At 39.4% G+C, this 25,459-nt stretch overlaps 1 protein-coding gene across 4 annotated transcripts in view; it reads right to left on the bottom strand.

The window, feature by feature from the left end:
- The window catches only part of LRRIQ1 (leucine rich repeats and IQ motif containing 1), a 172,978-nt gene that overhangs the window by 11,211 nt on the left and 136,308 nt on the right, over positions 1–25,459 (bottom strand). For all 4 annotated transcript variants that reach the window (XM_014568997.3, XM_075932613.1, XM_075932608.1 and 1 more), the window contains 3 exons: positions 18,102–18,234; positions 15,659–15,719; positions 5,574–5,694 (listed from right to left, as the gene is read on the bottom strand). In XM_014568997.3, coding sequence (XP_014424483.2) covers positions 5,574–5,694; positions 15,659–15,719; positions 18,102–18,234 — 315 coding nt within the window. The remainder of the gene's footprint in view (positions 1–5,573; positions 5,695–15,658; positions 15,720–18,101; positions 18,235–25,459) is intronic.

The following is a 25,459-nucleotide window of genomic DNA, read 5'->3' as shown; positions in this document are numbered from 1 at the left end:
GGGAAGACTGAAAGAATTGTGTTTTTTAGTTTAGAAAAGTGAAGACTGAGATGGGACATCATAGCAGTTTTCAAGTAGCTAAAAAGGGTGTTACAAGGAGGAAGGAGAAAAATTGTTCTCCTTGACTTCTGATGATAGGACAAGAAGCAATGGGTTTATATTGCATCAAGAGAGGTTTAGGTTGGACATTAGGAAAAACTTCATGTCAGGATGGTTAAACACTGGAATAAACTGCCTAGGGAGATTGGAGACTGGAGACATTTAAGAGCATGTTAGACAGACACCTATCAGGAATGATCTATATAATACTTGGTCCTGCCATCAGAGCAGGGGATTGGATTTGATGTCCTCTCAAGGTCTCTTCCAGTTCTAGCATTCTGTGATTCTATGATTCACAGGATTTGGGGTATTACATCTTTAATTATATTCTTGTCGGTTAAATCCCAGTCCTGCAAACATTCATGCAAGTGTTAAATGTTCTGTATGAGTCTTCTTGTTTTCATGTTAAGGACTTGAATGAGCATTTAAAGGATTGTAGCCTAATTTTTGAAATTTATAAACAAAAGAACTAGTTTTAAATATTTTTGTTACTTCAGCCCATGTGCTATAAATGTTTATGCACATGAGTACTCTCACTGACCTCTGAAGGAATACTCATATGCATAAATATATTCAGATGTTTAAGTGTTTGCAGGATTGGGACCTTAAATTGCAACTATTTATTTGTGATATTTTTATATATAATGAAACGTGTTTTAAAAGCCAATAATCTAGTTTCTCAATCCTCCCTGCGAACACTCATCCCTGTCTTGACATGGAGGTTTCAGGCAGTTGAGCCAACTCATCAATGAGCTTGAAAAACATAATTAATATTTACTTGCTCCCTTTCTCACATGCTGCTCTAGGCAGTTAACAAAATAATACTATCAAGCTTTCATAATTAGCTATCAATACACTTTACGTATTTTGTCAGTATCCCCATTTAACATGAACAGAAATTGAGGTGTAGAGAGGGGAAGCGACTTCCCCAAGGTCACCTAGAAGGTAGTGGCAGAGTCCCACTCCAATACTTACTTTATTAGACCACACTGTCTCTTAAGTAGCTATAATATAGCCCAGTGATACAATTCATTTGTATCATATTTTCTGTATCTCTCAAAGTTTCTGTGAATGAGTTCTATTGTGTTGTGTTTTCTCATACATAGTACCTCAGGAACACTTTAATAAACTGAACAATAGCTATACTAATATGCAACTTTTATTATTGCTGATATTAAATATTAAGAATAAAACTAACATTTATCAATATCATAAGTCACAGTGGAAAAAAGTACATATATGTAAAATCTCAATGTTGATTATAGTTGAGATTACAATATAACCCTAAATACACAGAGCTGACATAAAGCGAAAAAGGTAATTATTAAAATGAAGTATAAAAGTATATTTAAAATTATCAGATTTTCTCTAGGTGCCCATACCATTCTACTAGGTATTAAGTTTATCAAGACTTCAAGCATGTCAGAATCACAGAACATTTCCCGGTCATCCCACATTTACATTTTGTATACTCGTCTGTTCTATCATCACAGCCTCTGTTTGATGGAATGCCAACATACATGCGGATATTTCACTTAGCTATAAGCCTATTGAAGTTATCCACCTTACTTTTAATTATGATGGCAATAGTTGTAATCCCAGAGGCAAGACAGGGTTCAATTTAATGTAAGGATGTAAGGTAAGGTAAAAGAACTTATGCTATATGACAAATATACTATATTTTCTCCAAATTTACAGCATTTAAACTGTGAATGAAGAGTGAATTTTATGACTATTTTCAAGTGAGCTGTTAAGCAGTTACAATTAAAATAATCCCTTAAAGATTTCTTTCCTCAGTTATGTTGAGTTTCAGAATCTTTTATGTCTTTCCAATGGCTTGTTACTAAACCTCCATACAGTCAAAAGTTCTCCATACAGTCAAAAACAAAAAACCTCAACCCTGGAAAAAGGCATATTTTATTAAGCAATTTTATTGAATGTTTGGAATTTACTACAATCAGAGCCAATTCAATGTCATTCTTTAATGTAATTTTGATGTCAGACACAACTCAATCATTCATCAACATTCTTCACTTATTAATGAGCGTGCTGTATTTCTACTGTCTAGAGTAGATCAATGAAGTAAAGGCAGATGTTTGAAATGCCTCTCGTTCATAGGTCCAGAACACTGATGCTACTGTACTTCATCTGGTATAGCATGGAAAACCCAAGATATTCAAAATTAATGTTTCCATGGCAACTTTGACTTTGCCATTTTGTGCATTTTATTACTCTTAATAACATTTTTATACTGTTATAAGTTTATAGATGTCTTTAAAGATACAGGGTCAAATATGGAGGTCCTCCTGAGGTCTCTTCCAGCTCGAGGATTCTATTATTCTAATTTCACAATATACTGATGTAGAGAAGTAATTTAGGTGAGGAGTTCCCAGGAAATGGAGAAAGGTTTAGCAGTGGAGTCAATAAGTCTAGAGTAGATTCTGAAAAGAGTGAAGATATTGAAGTGTCAGGCAATGGCAGATATAGGGCAGGGCCAGTGGGGCGGCTGCCCCAAGGCCCGAGCTGTAATAGGCCCCGCGCTGAGCCGCCACGCAGGGCCCAAACGGGCCCCACTCTTGAGCCGCTTGCTCCCGCATGGCATCCCAACTAAGCGGTGCAGAACTCAGCTGAGTGCCACGGCGGGAAGTGAAGGGAGGTGGGGCAGTGATGTACATGGCCAGGGCATGGGAGGCAAAGAGAGTGACAGAGGCTCCAGGTCCCGCCCTCTGGCCATGTACATCATCATCCCACCCCCCTTCACCTCCCGCCGTGGCGCTTGGTTGAGTTTGCACCGCTCAGCCGGGACACCGCATGAGGCCCAAACAGCTGTTTGGGCTCCGCAAGTGAGAGGCAGGAGGGGGAGGACTATGGAGAAGAGAAAGAGAGAGTGATGCAAGAGGAGGAGGAGAAGAGAAAGAGAGAGAGAGAGGCAGGAGGGGGAGGAGACAAATACAAATGAAATTTTTTAATTATTAATGCAGAATTTTGTTTAAGAATGACTTACAATATAATTAAAATAAAAATTATCCAACTAAATTAAGTTTCTGTCAAATTTACCCAATTCACATTTAATATGAAAATAGCCTTCAATTTGCACATTTGACACCTTTTTTCTATTTTTTCTCCAAAGGGAGGCCCCGTGAAATTGTGCTGCCCTGAGCCCCGCAAAACTCTCATCTGCCCCTGGTGTCAGGATTTAGGCATCTGATTAAGGTAAACTTGTTTGCCTGAGAAGTGATTTTTTCCTTAATCAGGGACTCAGGAAGAGACTAGCATATAGATAGGAGAGGTAAGAATTAAAAGTGGGATACATCTTTTTGTGCCTTACTACAGAGGCATAATGGGAGCACAAGTTACTTCTCTCCCACACACAGGAGAAGGAAAGGGAAATACATAAATATGGTGTGGAGAAGAAAGAAAGAAGGGACACGAGAAAGAAAATAAATGAAAGAGAAAGGTGGCTCACAGAAGCATGATGGAAAGATGTGATGTGTAGTAGGACCTCAGAGCCAGTGAGAGGGAAAGGGTACAGAAAAAGGTAGGAAAGACAAATTCAGAGAGATAAGAGGCTTTTTGCCTCTCTGAGTCCAAGACCCCATATGTTTCTTTCTCTTAAATATAGTATTTAGTTACAATAAATGTGACCATGGAACATGGTACTCACTCGAGACAATGGAGGGGTGTGAATGAAGGCCAACGGAGGACAAGCAAAGAGACTCTTCATTTGTATTTTTGTCTAAACTGGAATCAACATCCCAGACACAAATAAGAAACCACTATGAATCACAATTTTCCATGAGTTCCTGGGTTATGCAAGGAGGGTGGTGGAGGAAGGGGCATATTACCACTCACAGCATACTCCATCCCCATCTTTCTCAGTCAACCACAACATGGCTCTGCCAGCGTTTTGTTGCTTCCTGTCCACTTGTTTGTGAAGGGGAGCAGTGACTTGTGGTGTCTGTTCTCCCCCTTATGCCCAATTCCCCACTTGAGAAAAAACTACATATCTGCGATGAAGATAATACAGCCTCCCCATATGTTTTCCAGGGTGGTCACATAGGGCTAGGATTACAATCAAGGCCACAATTGCTATATATTTTTAAGATTTTTATGTATATATTGTTCAAGATAAGTTGTATTTAATTTTGTAATTGAATTATACCTAAGATGCATTCATTATACATGTGTTTGTTTATGAACAATTCATTTAAATGTTCATTACAGGACTTTGTATCACTTTACACTTACTTATGAACACAGGGGTTCAATTTTACTTCTTTTCATAAAGTGGAACTTTTGCAATTGATTTGAATTAGAGGCATTTTTTTAACCCTTACTGGATTCTGTGACTGACTGTATTCCAGTTGTATCTTCATTTCACCCTTTGTTTGTTTTTTTAAATTACAGTAGCAAAATATAGATAAAACATTTTCTCTTATGCTTTTATATCTACTTTTCTTCTTTAAGGACATCAGTTTAATGGACTTTCCACATTATTTTTGGTTCAAGTTACAATTAAACAGAATAATAAATATTAATATCAGTGTTAACAGTCTGATCAAAATATCCAATGAACTATTTTACTTTTAGTTGAAATAGCCTATTTTACAATTATATGAACAATCTCAATGAACTCCACTAGCTATACAGTAATATGGCATACACAATCTACATAAATCTTGTAATACCTTTACACTTCCTATGCTGTCTTTTTCACTTATGCTTGAAAATCACATTTTCCAAAATCTACATCTAAAGTATACATAGCATATGGAATGCAATATATTTATAAAACAGATGATTTCTGAATTTTCCTCTTTTAGTTTTACTATGTAAATCAAAGTTTGAAGCTTAAAAGTTAAACTTTTCATTATTTTTAATCATTATTAGAACATTTATTTCCAGTGTTGATTTTCTTATTTGTTTCTATGCTATTTACACTGTGATAATTGTCCTCAGAATTTTGAAAATACCATTTGTTATTAGAATGCAACCATCATCACTACCTTCATCCCAATTTAATAAATGAATTCATGGCAAAATTCGCAGTGATTTGGGCATTCGGTGGTTATATAAATTAACTTTCCCTTAAATATTTTAAATTAACATTTATGGAAGAAATAAAAAATCAGTTCTTTAGAAGTACAAAACTTTCATTTCATAATTAAAGAGTTAGACAAAATCAGTTTTTAGGAAATGAGTGATCAAAGGATTTGGTATAGCTTACAGGAGAATAACAGCTTACAATTAACTAAGACAAAAATCTAATAATGTTAATTTTCTGATGTGATTAAGAGTTTTTCTATATAAATATCTAAAACATAAAGGGAAAGTTTCAGGTAAAAAAGAAACAAATATACATGTTACAAGAAATTCCGATGGCTGGCATCCTATCCTGTCTCTATGAGAATGCAGTTCGACATTCAGATCCATCAACATATTTTAAGTGCATATTGAAAGAAACCACAACTTACTTGAAGATCCTGCTGAGTGTCTGTGTGGCTGATTATTTTTTTCTCTGTTCTGAGTCAAAGCACTTCCACTGATCATGGAAATAAGGTCTAAATCCATGTCTTCTCTGCTTACAGGGCTTGCCTGGGAGCCGTGGGAGCAAATGTACACAATCATGAAACAAAATATGACATTTTCTGAATGCAGCTCACATTACTTCAAATAAATAAACAGACTCTGTCAAACAACCTTCTTCAAAATGATACCATAATACTTTATTGCTGCCTCGGCTGAACAAATGCACTATGTCAAAGCATTTTTGTAAATAAGAGCCGATCTTAAAATTGTGGTTTGAGATCTGAGTCAGTACAACAACAAAAGAAAACTTTTCAGTACAGTAATTTTGAAGAAAATCAATCTTGCAGACAGCTGATGAAACCTTAAACAGCTTAAGATCATTTACTGACCAGTCTATAATTTAAGTCATAGCAGAATGCCAGAAATGTCATATCAGATTATTTTCTGCAATATTTATGTTTTATCCAGGGCAAGTATCAGTTCTATCAATCAAGCATGCAGTAAGTAATTTCATCTTTTAGTGGTTTGCTACTTAACCATGGCCATCAGAGAACATTTAAATTATACTTTGAGTATTATATTAATTATAATATTCTGGTATGCAATGGTGGTACATGTTGGTGATGGACATGGTATATGAACCTAAATATAGTTAATAAAATTCAAATGTTCTTTTATTTTAACACTGGGTTCTTGATCTTGGGGGCTTGTGTGGCATGGCATAGAGCCTGACCTGGAAGACATCATACTCCATATTACAACACTCTAAAGAACTTGAATGTACACGAACACCTTAGCCAGAAGATGAATATTAATCCCAGCAGGGGATATTCTGCAACACTCCTTGCTTAGGACCTAGACTATTGTGCTCTTAGAATCAGTTCTTTTTCTAGTACGGAGTGATATTATTCTAAAACAGAAACAGATGAACAATATAAATATATTCAAATTTTGGAGTCCCCATTCCTGTGGGAAGCGGTAATCTGTCAAGTTGTATCTCCTCAATGAAAACAATGATAGGAAATGAATAATTTCATCTTTGAAGATATCCATTTGGATAGATTTCCATTCTGGAAAAATAAACTGCTCCAGATTTGTTAAAGAAAGAAAAACTTGAAAAAGTCTGCAATAGGAAGTGTGTGACAAAAAACACAGTGAACCAGCATCTTGAGTAATAGTAATTTTATGCTACATTATAACTATATAAAAACATACATGCTTATACATGTACAGTTTGTGCTCAATTGTGATATTACGTATCAGCTTGTTGTAAAGATACTTAGGAGAAACACACATTTATTGTGCCTCAGTGCAGAGAGAGAAAGGCTGCTGTACCACCCTTGAGGCTGTCATGCCCTAGTCATGTATACCACAGCTTTACATCTCCCTCCTTACTCTGTGGAGTCTAGCAGCTACAGTGATGCTAGATAGAATTCAATAATCTTTTCATTCAAAACTGCACAAGAACTAAGACTGGATTTCTTAGAAAGTCATCACAAAGGCTGTAAGCAGTCTGCTCCAGATAAAAGCCTAGGGGGCTTTTTCACATTGATCTTGTGAAGAAGGGCTTCACTGCACCACATATGGGTAAAGGAATGATCTTAAAAGGTATACTGATTAATGAAGGACAAAAACCATCACCAATTTTGGAAGAAATTTTGATTGTGTTGGAAAGCACCATCTTGTCCTTGAAAAAAAACATTTGTGCAGTTAGGAGATTTTTAATGGCAACCTGCAAAGGAAATGAAAAAGGGTCCTTTTAGAGCTTCTTTAGCAGAGTATGTGTGTATGGGGAGGCGGGGTGGGGGGGGCGGGGGGGGGGGGCGGAAGGGCTCTACAATTAAAAGTTAGGGTTTTAGGCAGATTCCATGGATGAATATTAAGAGAACTGTGATATGAGACATATGAGAAGTACCAAAGAAATAAAACCAAACCTGATCAGGCTGGGCACCATTGTGAGAAAAGTAACAGAAGCATAAAGAGAAAATAGTCATAAGCTATCATTTGCAAGAAAGCTATCATTGACAAGAAAATAGTCATAAGCTATCATTGTACACATTAAATTCCTGAATTGAGCTGGACAGGGAAAAAGATAGCATTGTAAAAATGGCCATTGCTGCAACTAAATACTGAGGAAATCAATGATATCACTATAAATGATGTGTAACAAGAAATTTCAGAATAAGATATTATGATAGACAAGAGACATTTAGACAAGTGAATCTACCTCTGTGTTAACAGGGTAGGAACAAGAGAATTTACATGAAATAGAATAAAGCTGGCATTCATTCATTTTCTGAGAGGCAGAGTGATTGGTTTTATTTTATGAGTATAATACTTTTTTATATTCTCACACCTCAATCTCCTTCTGTCAAGAGAAAGCTTCTGTTTTGTGGTATTTGCAGACTGTCTGAACCACATTGCCTTTCTAACCTTTAACACTGCTAGATAAAAGAAGATTTACTTAAGGATGTAATTGGAGAGAAATACTAAAATGCACTTTCCCCTCTGTCTGAGTGGTTATTAGGATTTTCTCCTTATCTGTGAAGTTGTGGAATCAGTGTATAACAGCTCCTGGTCTGAGAGCGCCAAGAGAAGAGAAATTAATGAGCAGTGAGTGGATTCTATTTTAATGTAGTTACATCCGTATTCCAGATTTAAAACTTCAGATAACCCTATGTTAGAGAAGGTTGTGGGATCAAGTCATGGGCAACTCAAATGATAATGCACAAATTGTTCATTTTATTTTTGTTCTGCTGCTCTTCCAGATACCTTACCGTTTATTGCAATTTCTTTCTGGAGTTGTTATATACTATGAAGTGCAGTTTCTCCTCCGCTAGGGCAGGGATAGGTAAATATCCACCTATGGGCTGCATCTGATCTGCCAGAATTAGCCCCTGGTGGGCCCCCACACTGCTATATTTACCTGCGTCTCCACAGGTAAAAGGGAATCACAGCTCCCATTGGCCACAGATTGCCATTCCTGGCCAATAGGAGCTGCAATTGCTTGTACTAGTGGAGGTGCAGGTAAATATAGTGACAGTGGCCCCCCAGGCATTAACCCTGGTGAACTGCCATTGATTTATTCCCATCTCTGCATTAGGGTAATATTATTTATGTGTTCTCTTTAATTGCTCAGTGCATTCATTAATCTTTTGTACTATCTTCTCCATAGACATCTCTGTTTGTGATGAATGGGAGGGATAACACCCTTTTGTGGACATTCCAGCTATTCAATCTGCTAAAGTCTTTTCATCACAGTTGTAAATTCTTGAAACTTAATCCTAAATGTCTTCCCTGTAAGGGTTAAAACCATAGACAGTGGGTCCTAGAGAGTCTCCAGTAATGCTATGGAAACAGAAAGTGAGTTGGCAGGTACCAGGAGAGTCAATTGAAAATGTGAGCTTCTGAATTAGAAGCAGTGATCTTCCTGTATCCATCTTTGTCTGACTAAAGTGGAGTCTGGGAGACATGAATTAAGCCAGGAAAAACAGGCATAGAGGATTCAGCATCATCCATTCCCAAGGAAGGACTAAATCTTGGAATAATAGATATGTGAGTAGAACAGGGAATGTTTAGTCAGATGCGATCAGGTTAGTCCCTTTATTTTTGGTTTGTGGACTTTTCTGTGTTGAGCACATGTACCTACCTTCCTTACACTGTAACTCTCCAAACTGAATCTCAGGAAAGCAATTCTCTGCGTTTTAATCTTTTTTTTTTTGGTTGCTCTGTAACACCTAGCAACCAGGTAATGTTTCACCAAATGTTTTCTTTGTTTTGTTAACAAAAATGACTTTTTAAAAACCATGACCTGATTCCTCTGTCCTAAAAGGCAGGAGATTCTGTGTGCTTGTACCTAGCACTGCTAGGCCAACTATTAAGAAAAATTAATTTTTTTTTTTAAAGATTTCTGCAGAGGGAGGGTTGAAGAGATTGAGGGTACCCCACAGGAAGGAATTACCAGATGCACCTTCCTGGGTTTTCAACGGGGTGTTTGCATTTGCATGATGGCAGCAATACCAAGTCAAGGCCAGAAAATCTGTGACATTGGGAAGTTTTTATATAGAAGCTTTTAGTGGCAGGTCTGTCTCTAATACCAAGCATTTGTGTACTATTGATCATTCTAGCACTTATTTAAACTAAGCTTATAAATCTTTCATATTCCCGTTTTATTCATTTCCCTGCATGACAGATTGTTTCCACATACAAAATGTAACTTTCAAGGTTTTTTTGGTTTGTTTTTTGCCCATAAGATGTCCAAAAGTTCTCTTAATTTAAAAATATATACATTTTCTGGGGCTCTTATCCATTTTGTCCACCAACAAACCTTTTGAGAATGCACCCATCACTGAGGCTGTGTCCAGACTCAGGGGTTTTTTCGAAAAAAGTAGCCTTTTTTCGAAAAAACTTCACCTGCGTCCAGACTCAAGCCGCGTTCTTTCGAAATTAAATCGAAAGAACGCGGCTTTTCTTTCGTTGGCGGTAAACCTCATTTCACGAGGAAGAACGCCTTCTTTCGAAAGTTCCTCTTTCGAAAGAAGGCGTTCTTCAATGTAAATAGGGCTTCTTCGAAAGAGAGCATCCAGACACACTGGATGCTTTCTTTCGAAAAAGCAAGCCGCTTTTTCGAAAGTTCAATGTGCAGTCTAGACGCTCTCTTTCGAAAGAGGCTCTTTCGAAAGATACTTTCGAAAGCGCCTCTTTCGAAAGAGGCTTGCAGTCTAGACATAGCCTGACAGACATATTAAATTGGATATAACAGAGATTGCTGGCTTTATGACTATTAATATGTTACTCTGCAGGCTAAAATAAAGATTAAAAATTCATTACTACAGAGCAAAATTTTTTCCAGAAACCAGAAGTGGCCTAGTTCAAGCTCACAGAGAAGAGTCTCATTCACTTCAGTAGATTTTGGACCAGATCCAAGATGTGTAGCAAGCATTCAACCAATGTTTGCATTTTTTAACACTGGTAGTAAGAATCTCACCTGAATTATTGACAGTATATTTAACTTCTTTGCTATTTCACCCTGGGCTTCATTCCTATAAAACATCCTTATAAATGAACTGGGCATTTTTTAACCTCACATGAAAGCTTATCTGCACTGAAATAGCTGTAGATTTGAACATGTGATTATTTGTTAAATTTGCAAGATCTTCTGAGATAAAAGGCTAGCTATACATGTAAAAGATATGTAGATATTTCGGTATGATAATTAATAGCAAAGTTAATAATTAATAACATAATTATTTGGGGATACATTGTATTTATTTAAATGGAATACATGGTCTAAGGAGTTAACATAATCCAGTCCCTGTTGAACAACACACACTGTTACACAAAGTACAGCATCTGGTATACAAAGACCTCTGTCTATTTAGTACCATGGTAAACAGACTATTACAAGTCTTTTTAACTTTTTACTAAAACAAAAGAAAAAAAGGAAAAGCAGTCAAAGCATTTGCAAAGTTTTAGGTTCACTTTTTCTTTAGCTAGAGAGAGCTTTTAGAAGGAAAAAACCCTTGTTTGAAAGTCTCTTAGATTATATCAAAGATGGCAATAACCACCCTTGGTGGGGGTAAGGAAGAGAAAAAGTTGTTGCTGTTTTCATAATATGGTCCTGTTTCATCTCAGGTGGTGTTGGCGGTTCAGTTGACATTGGTAGGTGTGACACCATCATCTGGATCCCTCTTTGTGGCCCAGTTTGGTCAGTACATCTCTAAGGATCTGGATGTTAAAAGCCCAGGGTTCCTGGAGACCAGGATGAGGTGGGTTGGATTATGGCAGCCAGGATTGTGAGGTTTGGCACAGTAGCTTCTGTTTTTAATTTCACTCTCTCCCCAAAATCTCCTTTCTTCAAGGACTCACAAAGAGAATGGTGGGTGGAACAGCTCATTATCTTGTTCACCAATTAGGCCTAACATTAGGTACACCAATACTGGTTCATTAATTTTAATGTTCCACATCTTTTGTGATTTAAACACAGTTCTTTGGTTATAGCAAGTGGCTTTTTTTTTGTTAGGATTAATTTAATCTCTCTGTCTTAATTTGCACTGCTACTTTACTGTGCTGCAACAGTCTGGGTCAGAGGTGTGAAAAAACATCCCGAGTGCAGCATGTTACAGTTCTATAAAGCGCCAGTGTAAACGGGCTCCCAGCACTGTTAGCCATCTCCCCCATGGAGGTGGTTTACATAGAGCACTGAGAGATCTTTCGCCCAGCACTCATGCTGTGGCTCCACTTTCACTTTAAAGTACTGCCACGGCTGCACTTTAATTTTAGAAATATAGACAAAACCTCTGCCTGGTTCTCTTGCATTTGTTTATAACATTCATTATGGAAAACAATCTGACCTACTTCAGATCAACATTTATTATTGTAGGCTATTATATCATCTTATGAACTTTCATATCCTATTTACAACTGAGTTTACAATTATGGAAAATTTATCAACCCAATTATCACACCAAGTAATAAACACTTTGTTAAGATGATAAACAAGGTGTGATCATCTGTTAGGCCCTGATTCAGTAAAGTACTTAATTGCATGACTAACTTAAAATGCTTAATTTAAACATGAAATCAATGGGACTACTTGTGTTTAAAGTCAGGCATGTATTTTTAAGACAGGTTGGGAAACTCAGGCCCAGGGGTCAGATGCGGCCCTCAGCTTGCCTGGATCTGGCCCCTGAGTCTCAGGGATCCCCTGCATTGGGGAGCCCATGCTGGCACTCCAGCCCCCCGCTACCCACCCACATGTCTGGAGCGTATAAAATCTACTAGCCTTGGCCCCTGTATGCTCTGGTATGCGAGGGGAATGTGACGAGTGTCTTTTTCCTTCTCAGTCAGGGGCTTCTCACTTGTGTGTGGCCCCCGACAGATTTTTTTGTGGGTCAGTGGTCCCCAACCCCCAAAAAGTTTCCCATCTCTGTTTTAAGCACGTTGCTGAATCAGAGGTTTAGTATTACTTCTTCACTTTGTTTTGAAGACACAGACAGTGCACTGGACAAACAGAAGGCTAGGATTTTATGTTTTGCTAGGGTATCTAGACTTAGAAGGATTAAATTTTTATTTGTAAATGTGATAAATGTCAATTTAATCATAAACACAGAAAAATATTTCCAATGATGATAATCCAAATTTAGAGACAAAGTAGGCAAAATGCTGCTTGAGAAATTAGTTGAGATTGTGAATATTGACATGACATTGTCAATTTGTGTTTTAACAGTTATAAAGCCTTAAAATTTTGAATCTCAATGTCTGTCATTAATTAACTCTGAAAACTTAAATTAAAAATGCTTACAAATAAATATTGATATTATCCATTAAAATTATGAAAATAAACTTAATTAAGCTAAGCCTAAAAATATGTTAGCGTTTGGCTCATATAACATTGTCATAGGAAAGACCCTGCTACATTCTTGGAATGCACAGAATGTTCAAATGTGGAGAATTTTATTGTTCACAGTTATAATACAAGTTGTAGCTCCTTTAACCAGGACTCCCTGGTTTGGCAACAGCTCTAGTTTGGCATAGACCACAGATATTCTTGGACCACAGAGCCCAAGAACGGGGAGATCTGGCAGTGGGGCAGGATCATGTTAGGGGGCACCAGCAACCTAGTGTATGTGTGTGGGAGGAACAGATGTCACAGTGGGGAGTTCTGGCTCCAGTAGTGGCTGTGGAGTGGGCTCTGTCCCTGGCTGCGGAGTTCCCACTCCAGCCCTGGCCGTGCAACTCCAGCCCTGGCCGTGGAGCGAGGCAACTGCAGAGCTCTGCCCTGGTTGCAGAGCTCTAGCCATGGCACTCTGCCCCAGCAGCAGTTGGGCTGGTGTCATCTAGAGAGCTCCATGGGGCTGGAGCAGCAGTGGGAGCAGTGGCAGAACAGTCCAGGAGGGGAAGAATCTTCCCTGATCTTGCAAATCCCCTCATTTGGGACCAGTTAAGTCCCAAGGGTGCTGGACCTGCGAGGTCCAACCAGAATATTTAGCAACTAGAGTTAAGTAAACTCATCATAAAATGAAAACCAGAAAAATAAAATCACATCAGGCACCGTATGTAGAATAAAGAATTAATTACAAATCAGGGCATGTTATTATGCACCAAGAAACACAGTATGTCAGCATACTGTATACAGTATAGTGGAGGAGGAAGGGTGGCAACTCTGGGTATGAAGAAGATTAAGGAGAATTTTCTGATTTATGATGTCCTGCTTTTTTTCAGGGAATGTTTTCTCTTTTGCCTGTATCTCACCTTCCTTTTTTATTAGAAGATCTGTTAAATGGTTTATTTTTTAACCTTTAACTGAATTATATTATAAACATATTAGGAACATATCCAAATTTCACCAATCAAAATACCAGAAAGTTAATGTACATATTTTGCAACTATATTCTGCAATCATCTGTGTATACAATCTGATCATTAATTTATTACCTATGTACATATACTTTCCTGATACTGGAGATCCATAGTATTCCATTTGCTTTTTATGACTATCCATTGCATTTTCCTCTGTACAATATTTATGGAGGGCAGCTCTGTAATTATGTAGCACCAACTGTGACAATCACACAGTTTTGCCAGTCATGCAGGAACACCACAAGATCTTTTCTGTTTTTGCTGTGGCATTGTACGGCTATTTTTGTGGATAAAGCTGCTTACTATATATTATTATTATATTACTCTATATTTAACCTGGATCCAAAAATCAGGTCATGTACTAAAGAGAAATAATAAACAAGGTCCCTCATACCAAGGGCTCTTAAGCAAAGTAAGCTGTCATGAAATAAGAGGGAAAATCCTCTCATGGATCAGTAACTGGTTAAAAGATAGAAAACAAAGGGTAGGAATAAATGACAATTTTCATAATGGAGTGAAACAGTGAAAATACCATGCTGAAAATTCTGAGTCAAGGCATGCTACATATCATCTTGTGTTTTGCATTAACAAAATTTAGTTATTTTTTCCCCGCATGTAGCTGTATCATCAAAGATACTTGCTAGATTGGCACTAAGCTTTTAATTCACATTTGATTTAAGTACTGCTACAGAACACAGACACCATTAAAGCCCTTAAAATCATTATATGGATGCTGAGCCTTTTCCTCAAAGACATATTTGACATGAATCATCAATTTACAAAAAAACAAACTAAAAAGGAACAAATAAAAACCCAGAATAACACATTACATAAAATACTTATATAATTTTAAATCCCAAATGAAGAGGAAGAAGAGTCAAATAAGGTGAATGCATTTTAAGCAATAAAATTGGGTTTTTATTGCTTATAGAATATACATTTTAGGAATAAATATAATTTTATCGATAATCATGACCAGGGCTCAACAAATCGCTGAATCTACTTGCCCGTGGTGAGTGATTTCAGTCGGTTGCGCTGCAAGCCCCATTCACCGGCGCTTTGCGCATGCGCAGTGCAGGGCTGGCGAGTGGCTCTCACTGGGGTTTGTCTAGCCCTGATCATGACAATGTATTAATGTCCAAATACCACTTACTACCTCCACTTACTACCTTTTAGTAAGTGATACTCTGGACACTTTGGAGTAGTTTACATTTATGACTTCTTTATATGGTTTATGCACATTTAAACTGGTTCACATATAGGCCTTAATTCAGCAAAACAGCTAAGCATTTGAGTTAGTGCTTTTTCTGAAAATGAATGTTTTCCTGAAGTGCAGCCTAAAGGAATTTTTTAAAAAGCTGTATTTGGACGTTTGAAAATGAATTCAATGTAATTTTAAATTTTAAACCAAAGATAATATCAATTTATATAAGAAATTATGCTTCTGTGCTGGTGCATTTTTGTGCCCATGTGCAACCCCAATGACCTCCAATTTGCCAAGAATCTAGCATGTGGATCTGATGGCATGGTCGGAGTGTAACTAAAAAGATTATATTTAAGCAAAAAGAGATTATGCTTGTTTTTAATACTGCACATCCACTTGGAAATATCAGCTACGAAGGTTTAGGTTGTGATTCTATACAGTTTTACAGTGAAAAAAACATCTTACCACAAGCTGAACTCGTCCACCATTTAGTATGTCTGGGTCTAAGTCAGGCAAGAAGCGATTGCTGTGTAGTGATAAAAAAGTACTTCAAATACTTCAGTAATACCTTAAGTATGCTGATTTTGATAAGATGCCTTCCTAGAAATACTATTGCTCAATAGAGAAAGCAACATTTTCTGTTAAATATGAACAAATATTTTATAGTATATCAAGGTATATTAATTAGTAAGCATCTGAGTAGCTCAAATGTGGTGAACAATTATTTCAAGATAACCTTAGATGCAGTTTTCAAAATACAAATTGGTCAATGACTGAAAACAACAAATATACCAGGTTACAAAATGAGTATAAATTCCAACCATAGACTCTGATCCAAAATCCTCTGAAGAAAGTGAAAAAACTTCCTTTGACGCAAGTGGGATTTGGTTCAAGATCACAATTATCAGATCTTATCATATCAGTTGTTATATTTACCTTCTGTAGCAATGTTTCCAATTAGATAAATCTATCAGCTGTTTACACATTGTGTTCCAATTCAAGTCACTGGGAGTTTTGCCACTAACTTCACTAGCAGCAGGATTAGACAAAAAAAAATCTAAATCATCTTAATAAATTTTAGTTCAAATAGTAGCAGTGTTGTAGCTGCATTGGTCCTAGGATGTGACACTGAAACATATTTGACAGAGGCCTAAAATTGAGCTCTGTTTAAGTTAAAAAGCTTGTCTCTCTCACCAACAGAAGTTGGTCCAATAAAAGACATTTCCTCGCTCATCTTGCCTCTCTAGTACAAATATTAATGTACTACAAGCTATAGATGTTGGTAATATGGGTGCTGCTACACACAGTGGCTCGAATGGCTTTCCATCATATAGGCTATGTCTATACTGTGCCTGTTTTGCACAAGAAATATGCAAATGAGGCTAAGCATGGAATAGCGCCAAGCCTCATTTGCATAAGTAATGAGCACCCACTTTTTGCTCAAGAGGCTTTTGTGCAAAAAGAAGCCGTCTACACGGCTCCTTTTTGCGCAAAAACCCTCTCTTGCACAGGAGCCGTTCTGCTGGAAAAAAATGTGGAAGAATAGCTTTTGCGCAAGAGGGGTTTTTTGCACAAAAAGGAGCCGTGTAGACAGGCTTCTTTTTGCACAAAAGCCTCTTGCGCAAAAAGCGGGCGCTCATTACTTATGCAAATGAGGCTCAGTGATATTCCACGCTTAGCCTCATTTGCATATTTATTGCGCAAAATAGGCGCAGTATAGACATAGCCCTATAGTGTTCACACTTTAGATCAACAGCTCTCAGCACCCTCTCTATAAAAATTATTTCTGCTACAGACATTTGCATAGGCAACTTAACATTTTAAAACTTTTCCTCTTATAAGTTGTCATATTTTCTTACTGTTAAAATTAACTTGTTTTCCTTGGTAAAGTATATTAATTAAAATAAAAAGCAGTGAAAAATCACCTTAAACACCTGGAGTGCATGAGCCTCACTATTAAAGTATATTATTTATTATATAACATATGAGAGTTTAAAAACTGTCCCACTATTTACTCATCTAATATATACAATTTAACCATGTAAAAAAAGTTAATTTTTTCTCGTGCAAAAATATATTAGTAGTTTCCGTCTTTGGAAATTAATTCTATTTTCACTTTAAAAAATATTTTAATGAGCATACAAATATTTATTATACTTTGACAACTAGCCTGATTTTTTAAAAGTGATGCTCATCTGCAGCTCCCAGTTATTTCAATGGTCAAATATTTATTGGATATTGACTTTATGAATAAGACATGTTAAATGTGCTATGTTTACACTGTCACCTTCATTAAAGGAACAAAATTATTTTAATAAATTTATATTCGCATTTCTTTTAGTTAGTAACCAAAACAAAGTTAATGCATAACAGAATGTTTTACCAACTCTTACACACTTTTCAAAGTGGTATTTTCTTAACTTGCTCTCTCAGTGTTTCAAAGATAAAATTTTAAAAAAAATCCATTTGTAAAGTTTTATTTAGGTCCTTAACCTAACAATATATGTACATTATATCTAATTAGTTATTACACTAAAATAATTTAAATGAATGATATAACAATAGAATTACATCCAGATGGAGAACATCTATTTGCCCTATATTTTTCATAGAATATAGTTTCTCATGTTTCTGCTACAAAGTTACTTATGTATTTTGCCATTAGATATTGCCTGTATATTGTATGTTGTCTAGATACTGCATAGCATACAAATTCACTATCAGTTGTAAAACAGGGATTCACAGAATTATCAAATTATGTTTAGTGGGAGCCTGTTCAGGACCTGACAATGTTGTGTGCTGACCTGTGGCTAGAAAGCCATATTTGTTTTAGGGCAACTAACCTAAATTTCACTTTTCAATCAGTATTTAGTATACAGAAATCTAATTCTAAGGCCAATGATCTCACCATTTAACATTTCTCAAATTGGTTGCTTCATAATCTCCGACTTGGTTGTGAAGCCATTGGTATGTAATTTCTTTGCTCCTTTGTAATCTCTCAGTGGAAGTAGTATCCAAGTGGACAAATTCTTCTTCCTTATCTGGAAATGAAAAAGAGATCCTCATGTTTCATTGTTTTTTGATAACAACAGAGAGTGAATGAGTAATCATCAAATTCTGCAAATATCAGAGATATTCTCAAGGAAGTCAACAAACCAGCAGTTATCCATTTTACCTGCAAAAAGTCTAAAACACTCCAACTATTTTTATATGCAATTTTTTTAGGATAAAATTTTGACCCTTTGAAGAAAAGTATCCAGAAGGGGAAAATTGCAGAACAGCTTTCTGCAGCACTTGAGAAATAAAGATTTATCTAGGAACTTAAAGATTTGCAAAGTGCAGCATCTATGCACCTCACAAATATTAATGAATGTATATTCACTTTGCCCCCATAAGATAGGAAAATATTATTCTCATTTTCTAAATTGATAGCCAAAGCAAACGTGACTTGCCCTAAGTCACACAAGAAGAAATCAACAGATCCTTAACTGACAGTGGTCCCAAATCTCCAGCTTCAGCTGCCTCCAAATAGTCATTTCATATTAAGATAATTGATTTCTCCACATTTCAAGAAAGATGTGGAAAAATTGGAGAGGGTCCAGAGAAGAGCAACAAGCATGATTAAAAGTCTAGAGAACATGACCTATGAGGGAAGGCTGAAGGAATTGGGTTTGTTTAGTTTAGAAAAGAGAAGATTGAGGGGGGGGGGACATGATAGCAGTTTTCAGGTATCTAAAAGGGTGTCATAAGGAGGAGGGAGAAAACTTGTTCATCTTGGCCTCTGAGGATAGAACAAGAAGCAATGGGCTTAAACTGCAGCAAGGAAGGTTTAGGTTGGACATTAGGAACTTTTTCCTAACTGTCAGGGTGGTCAAACACTGGAATAAATTGCCCAGGGAGGTTGTGGAATCCCCATCTCTGGAGATATTTAAGAGTAGGTTAGATAAATGTCTATCAGGGATGCTCTAGACAGTATTTGGTCCTGCCATGAGGGCAGGAGACTGGACTCGATGACCTCTCGAGGTCCCTTCCAGTCTTAGTATTCTATGATTCTATCTTAATTCTGTATTAGCAAAGATTTTTTTTCTGGGGGAAGTCTAGATAAAGAGTTGGAACAACAGTTGAAACTTACTTCTTAGTGTTGAGAAAAACAGAGTGAGGGAGGGAGAGAGGGAGGAAAACACATATACAATAAGCTATAATAAAAATTACATACTATACTTTAACTGGAAAGTTATGTTTTCCAAATTATTGTTAATAATTTGCTACATGTATGGTTTGGATTTCTGACTGTGTTATGTCTAGGGAACACTGCCAATTGTTTTATTCATAGCAATGCAAAACATTCTGACATCCAGTTGCTTAAAAAAGGAAGTGATCAAGATAAATGGAAGTACATTAAACTGACAAATGTATAAACTGATTTTAAAACACATCTGCTATTTAACACAGTGGCCACTTTCCATATTACATTTAATACCGTTTTTGTTTTCTCTGTCCTGGTCTACACTAGGGAGTTATTTCAAAATAACCCCCCTTAGGTCGAATTAATAAGAGGAGCATCCACTCTACCAAGCCCATTATTTCAAAAGAATGGGTTGGTTATTTCTAAACCTGTCCTCCTGCTTTCCTAAGGGAATAATGCTTATTTCGAAATAGCGTTAGTGTGGATACTCTAGTGCTGCTAATTTCAAATAATTGGCATCCAGAGGCCTCTCTCAGATGCAGTTCTGACTGCTCTGGCCATATGCGGCATCTCCACTGCTCCGCTTCTCCTGAAGAGCTTAAAACTCCAGGCACCAGGAAAAGGGCTTGTCCCACGTGGTGAGCTGTGAAAGCCCTGTGCGACATAGCAGCAAGCAAGGGAACCAGGGCTAACTCCAACACTCCCTCAGAGCCTCCCACAGCTGCCAGCACTCCTGCTGCTCCCTCAACTGTCAATGGCCAGGGATGCAGGAGAGCTCTGACCTGGACTGGTGCAGAGATCTTGGACCTAATAGAAGTCTGGGGGAGGAGACCAATCTGCAGGATCTCTGCATCAGGAAAAGGAATGTGAAGGTGTATGGCTGGATTGCTGCCAGACTGTCCGACAAAGGCCACAACCGGACACTTGATCAGGTCCAGATGAAGATCAAGGAGCTCTGGCCATGACACACCCAGCCTCGGCCTCCAGGAGGGTGGGGCTGAAGACGAGAAGGAGGAGGAAGAAGAGGAGGCGGCCATCCAGATGACCATGCCTTCCAGCCAGGACCTGCTCCTCGCCCTGGAGCCAGTCCCTCCCTCCCAAAATATCTCCTAGGCTTTGAAGGACCTGGAGGCAGGTACTTCAGGTGAGTTCTGTGTTTCCTATCCACATGTGGGGGCAGGCGATGGGCTGTGAGGGGCTGTGCCCTCCTCGCTCAGCCAACTTGGCTTGTGGGGTTTCACAACAGCCTGTGCAGGTGGAGTGCTAATCTGGACCACTCAGCTCTGTGACGCTCTCACACAGGAACACCTCAGTCCTTCTCAGAAGGTTCCTGGAGAGGCTTGCCTTACTCTGTGGCCTCCATGGTAGAACATCTTCCTACCTCAAACCATCATTAAGGAGTCTGGGATCATGGAACCACACAGCAGTGCTACACACAGCCCAGCACCTCCCTCAACACCCCCCCAGCAGGCAGGGACAGAGGTTCTTTCTCTGTGGGATGCCACCAGCACTGGACCTGATGTGTGCAGGACACAGAAGGAAGCTGAGCCACCCTGTTACCCCTCGTGCCCCTGACTCCTGACCCGGCCAGCACCTTCCCATGCCTGCTTGTCCGCAGGCTGTGGGTGTAGCAATGCTCCTCTGGGACATCTGTGTCCCCATTTGGTCTTGCTCGAAGCACATCATCATGGTCTGAACTGAGATCTTTGATGTTGGCTCTGAGATTACGGCTCAGCTTCATACACAGTGTCTCCTGGGATAACTGCCCTTGTCACTTTTCTTCACAGCTAGGCCAGGTGTGAGTTTAGCATGTCTCCCACCTCCCATGCCAAATGCATGAATCCATGGGATCCAAAGGCAGAATAGAACCTTTAAGGACCTTATGCAGGAGCAGATGGCCTGCCTGCAGTTCCTCATCCAAGGACTCGAGGAGGAGTGACAGGAGTAGGCCACCAAGTGGGAGAAGTGCCAGGCTGACTAGGAGCAGAGGAATGTCTCTGCTAGCACAAGCTGCATAACAGCATGAGCCCATGTGCTCCTCCCTGACCTCGGTGATGGAGCTCATGGCTTCATGCATGGAGCAGGCCACTAGCCACCTCCCCCCACCCCACTGGCCTCCCACGAGGCTGCTGGGACCCCAGAACATGAGGCTGTGGGATCTCTTAGGCAGCCAAAGACTCCCACCCAATTGGAGGCAGGCATAACTCTCACTCCCATATTTGAGATCTGTCCCCCTTTTCCCCCCTCCCCCATCCCAGGTTCTTTCCCCATTCCCTCCCCTGTTGTACATCCCACCACTAAACAGTCCTGTTGTTTCAAAAAAAGAAGACTTTTTTGTTTGTTCTGCAGGGGAGCGGGGGAAGGTGGTAAGGGAGGGCAGAGGAAGGGAGAGGTGGGGCGGGAAAGGCACACACAGGGAATGCAAGGACCTTTGTGGACAGGCATGGGGGAGAGTCTCACAGCTGGCCTTGAATGAAACAATCCCTCAAGACCTCCCTTATGAGCACAGCCTCTTGATGTGCTCTCTTAATGGTGCTGGTGTCCGGCTGCTCGAATGCCCTGGCCAGCCGTTCAGCCTCTGTCCCACCTCACAGCAGAAAAGTCTTCCCCTGCTCTGACACAGGTTGTGGAGCACTCAGCAGGCTGCCACTACAAAGGGGATGTTGCACTCGCTGATGTCCAGGTGAGTGAGGAGACTCCTGAACCTCCCCTTTAAATGGCCTAAAATATACTCCACTACCATGCAACACCTGCTCAGCCTGGTGTTGAACTGCTTCTTGGTGGGGTCCAAGCTGCTTGTGTAGAGCTTCATGAGCTAGGGGAGCAAGAAGTAGCCTGCATTGCCTAGGATCATGATGAGAATGTTCATCTCCCTGTTTGATGGTGCAGTCTGGGAAAAAAGTGCCGATGTGCATCTTTTGGAAGAGGCAGGAGTTCTGGAAAATGTAGGTGTCGTGCACCTTCCTTGACCAGCTGATGTTGATATCGGTGAAGCATCCCTTGGGATCCATGAGGGCCCTTCCTGTTCACGCCGAAGTAGCCCTTTCTGTTCATGTAGCCTGAGACATGGTGGTCAGGGGCAAGGATGGGGATGTGCATGCCTTCTATGCCTTCCCACACACACACACACACACACACACACAGTTGGAGAAGCCCATGGCAACAAACAAATCAATGATGGTATCCACATTCTCCATAGTGACAATCCTCCATAGCAGTACCTGGTTGATGGCCTTTGTTACCTGCAGAAGCACAGCCCCAACTGTTGATTTCCCTACACCAAACTGGTTCCCAACAGAGTGGTAGTTGTCCAGCATGGTGAGGCAACATGTGTTTGCACATGGATGGCAGGTCTCAGTCAGGTGTCCTTTCACCTGAGGGCAGGGGCGAGCCACTTGCAGAGCTCAAGGAAGGCTGTCTTCCACCTACGGAAGTTCTGCAGCCACTGCTAGTTGTCCCATCACTGCAGGACAATGAGGTTTCACCAATCCAAACTGGTCTCCCACCACCAGAAGTGATATTCTGCAAAGTCCAGGGGATTGAGAGGCATGCGCAGCAGCAGCACCAGGTCATGGGTGATCAGGGCCTGCAGTCCAGGCTGGTCCTCATCCTGCTGAAGCAGCATGCAGACAGTCTGGACAAACTGCGTCATGAATATTTTTCTTTAGGTTAAAAATCTTTGTACCTATTTAATACTTATTAGTTATTAATACATTATTTTTGTCTAATCACTGTTGTTCCATTTGTGAACCACCCCTGCTAAATATTATGTAGTAGAGGGATCTGATATATCAATGATAATACAATTTTCTTTACTTGACAGCTTTCTGACATCTTGTGGCATGATTTTCAAAAGTACTGAGTGCTTACAAATCCCACTGAAATCATTAGGGGCTACAGGCATTCATTCTCTTTGAAAATCAGGACTATCTATTTGCAAAACACAGACAAACCTGGAAATGCCATGTTAAAGGAAAATTGTGACTATTCAAATAGAAATAATAATAATAATAATAATAATTAATGCCTTTCATAAGTAGATGCCAAAGCACTCTACAAAAGGAGGTCTGTATCATTGTTCCCATTTTACAGAAGGGGAAACTAAGGCATAGGAAGATAAACTAACTTGGCCAAGGTCACTACAAGGAATAAACCACCCAGGACTCCAGAGTCCCATTCCAGTGCTCTAACCAATAGCCAATGCAAGAAAACCAAATTAATTTAAGAAACATTAAAAACGCATTAAGCTTTCAATCTGTTATTCTTTACTTACATGATCTATGTACTGAAATGAAAATTAGAAAACTCTTATAGCTGGCATCAATACTATACTGATTTTTAGGCATTGTCAATTAACAGTCAGCGTGCACAACACATGCTTGCAATCTGTTATGCATTACACAATGACAGGTTTTGTATCTTAAATCAATATAACATTTCTGTAGGCTAGATAAAATTCTCACAATTGTGCACATCCAAACCTTTTCATGAAGCTTGGACTCTAAAGGATCATTTTTTTTAAAGTGCTCAACTTATTGAGAATGCAAACGGAGGGACCAACTCACATGCATGTCTACAGGATTGTTTCTGGTGTGTGTGTGTGTGTGTGTGTGTGTGTGTGTGTGTGTGTGTGTGTGTGTGTGTGTGTGTGTGTGAGAGAGAGTGAGAGTGAGAGTGAGAGTGAAAGACAGAGAGATATTTCAGGCCTGTAGTTTTATGCCAGTTGTCTCTCTGGTGTTATTAAAATAGAAAGTAATATCTGAGGCATAACCAAAACACTAGGGCTGTGTCTACACTGGGCCACTTGTTCCGGAAAAATCAGACGCTTTTCCGGAATAAGCTGCGAGCTGTCTACACTGGCCCTTGAATTTCCGGAAAAGCAACGATGCTCTACTGTACAAATCAGCCGCTATTCCGGAAAAGCTACGCTGCTTCCGCTCGGGCATAAGTCCTTATTCCGGAACACTGTATTTTCTGGCGTATAAGGCGACTGGGCGTATAAGACGACCCCCTAATTTTTTAGTTAAAAGATAGGGTTTCGTCTTATACCCCAGCGCCCCTCCGCCTCCTTTGCTCCCGGTGTCCCTGGTCTGCTGGAGACGGTCCCCAGCAGACCAGAGGCACCGGGAGCAAAGCCGCAGCAGCGGCGGGGTCCCGCGCCTCTGAGACTTTGCCCCGAGGCTTTGCAAAGCCGTGGAGGGGCTCCGGTGGCGGGGCAGCTCAGGCGCGCCTGGGATGCCCCACCGCCGGCTTCCCCCGAGGCTTTGCAAAGCCGCATACCCAGCGTATAAGACGACCCCTGATTTTGGGGGGATGTTTTTTAACATCAAAAGTCGTCTTAGACGCCGGAAAATACAGTAGTCTTTTCCGGAAAAAAGCCCTGATCGCGAAAATGACGATCGGGGCTCTTTTCCGGAAAAGCGCGTCTACATTGGCCACAGATGCTTTTCCGGAAAAAAGGCTTTTCCGGAAAAGCAGCCTGCCAATGTAGACGCTCTTTTTCCGGAAATACATATAACGAAAACTATTCTGTTTTAAGCATTTCCGGAAATTCATGCCAGTGTAGACACAGCCTAGGAAACTACCAAAACTGAGCTAGGTTAAGAGCCAGGTTAACATGGTTGAGAAGATTATTTTAGATTTTTAAAAAATTTAATCTGTAATTTTATTCTGCTGAGCTGGCGAATGCAAAGGCTCAATTTTAGTGGCTCCCCTAAAGGGGAATGGGCAACCAGAAAGTATGCAGTGTGCGAAGTGGGGACTTTTAGATTACATCTATGTTTGGAGCTAGGGGGTGATTTCTAGTGTGCTAAAAGTAGTAATTAACTGCAGTAGCACAGGCAGTGGTGAGTGGCAGCACAGGTTAGCTGCTTTGTGTATGTACTTAGAGGGTGCAGGAGTTCCTCAGTGAGCCCAATTAACTTCCAAAGGTGAATGAAAGATCCATGAAATGAAAATTTCTCAAGGGAATGAGATGTCTGGCCATGAAAATGAACTTTAAACAAACAAGCATCCAAAAGCTTGCAAATGTACTTACAAGGAGCACTGTGTATACAGATTTTTTGATTCAGCCACAACAG

This window comes from Pelodiscus sinensis, chromosome 1 (genome assembly GCF_049634645.1).
Source record: "Pelodiscus sinensis isolate JC-2024 chromosome 1, ASM4963464v1, whole genome shotgun sequence".
In the NCBI taxonomy this organism is placed as follows: Eukaryota; Metazoa; Chordata; order Testudines; family Trionychidae; genus Pelodiscus; species Pelodiscus sinensis.
The sequence above is the reverse complement of the archived record's forward strand: the minus strand, read 5'-3'. Positions and strand labels throughout refer to the sequence as shown.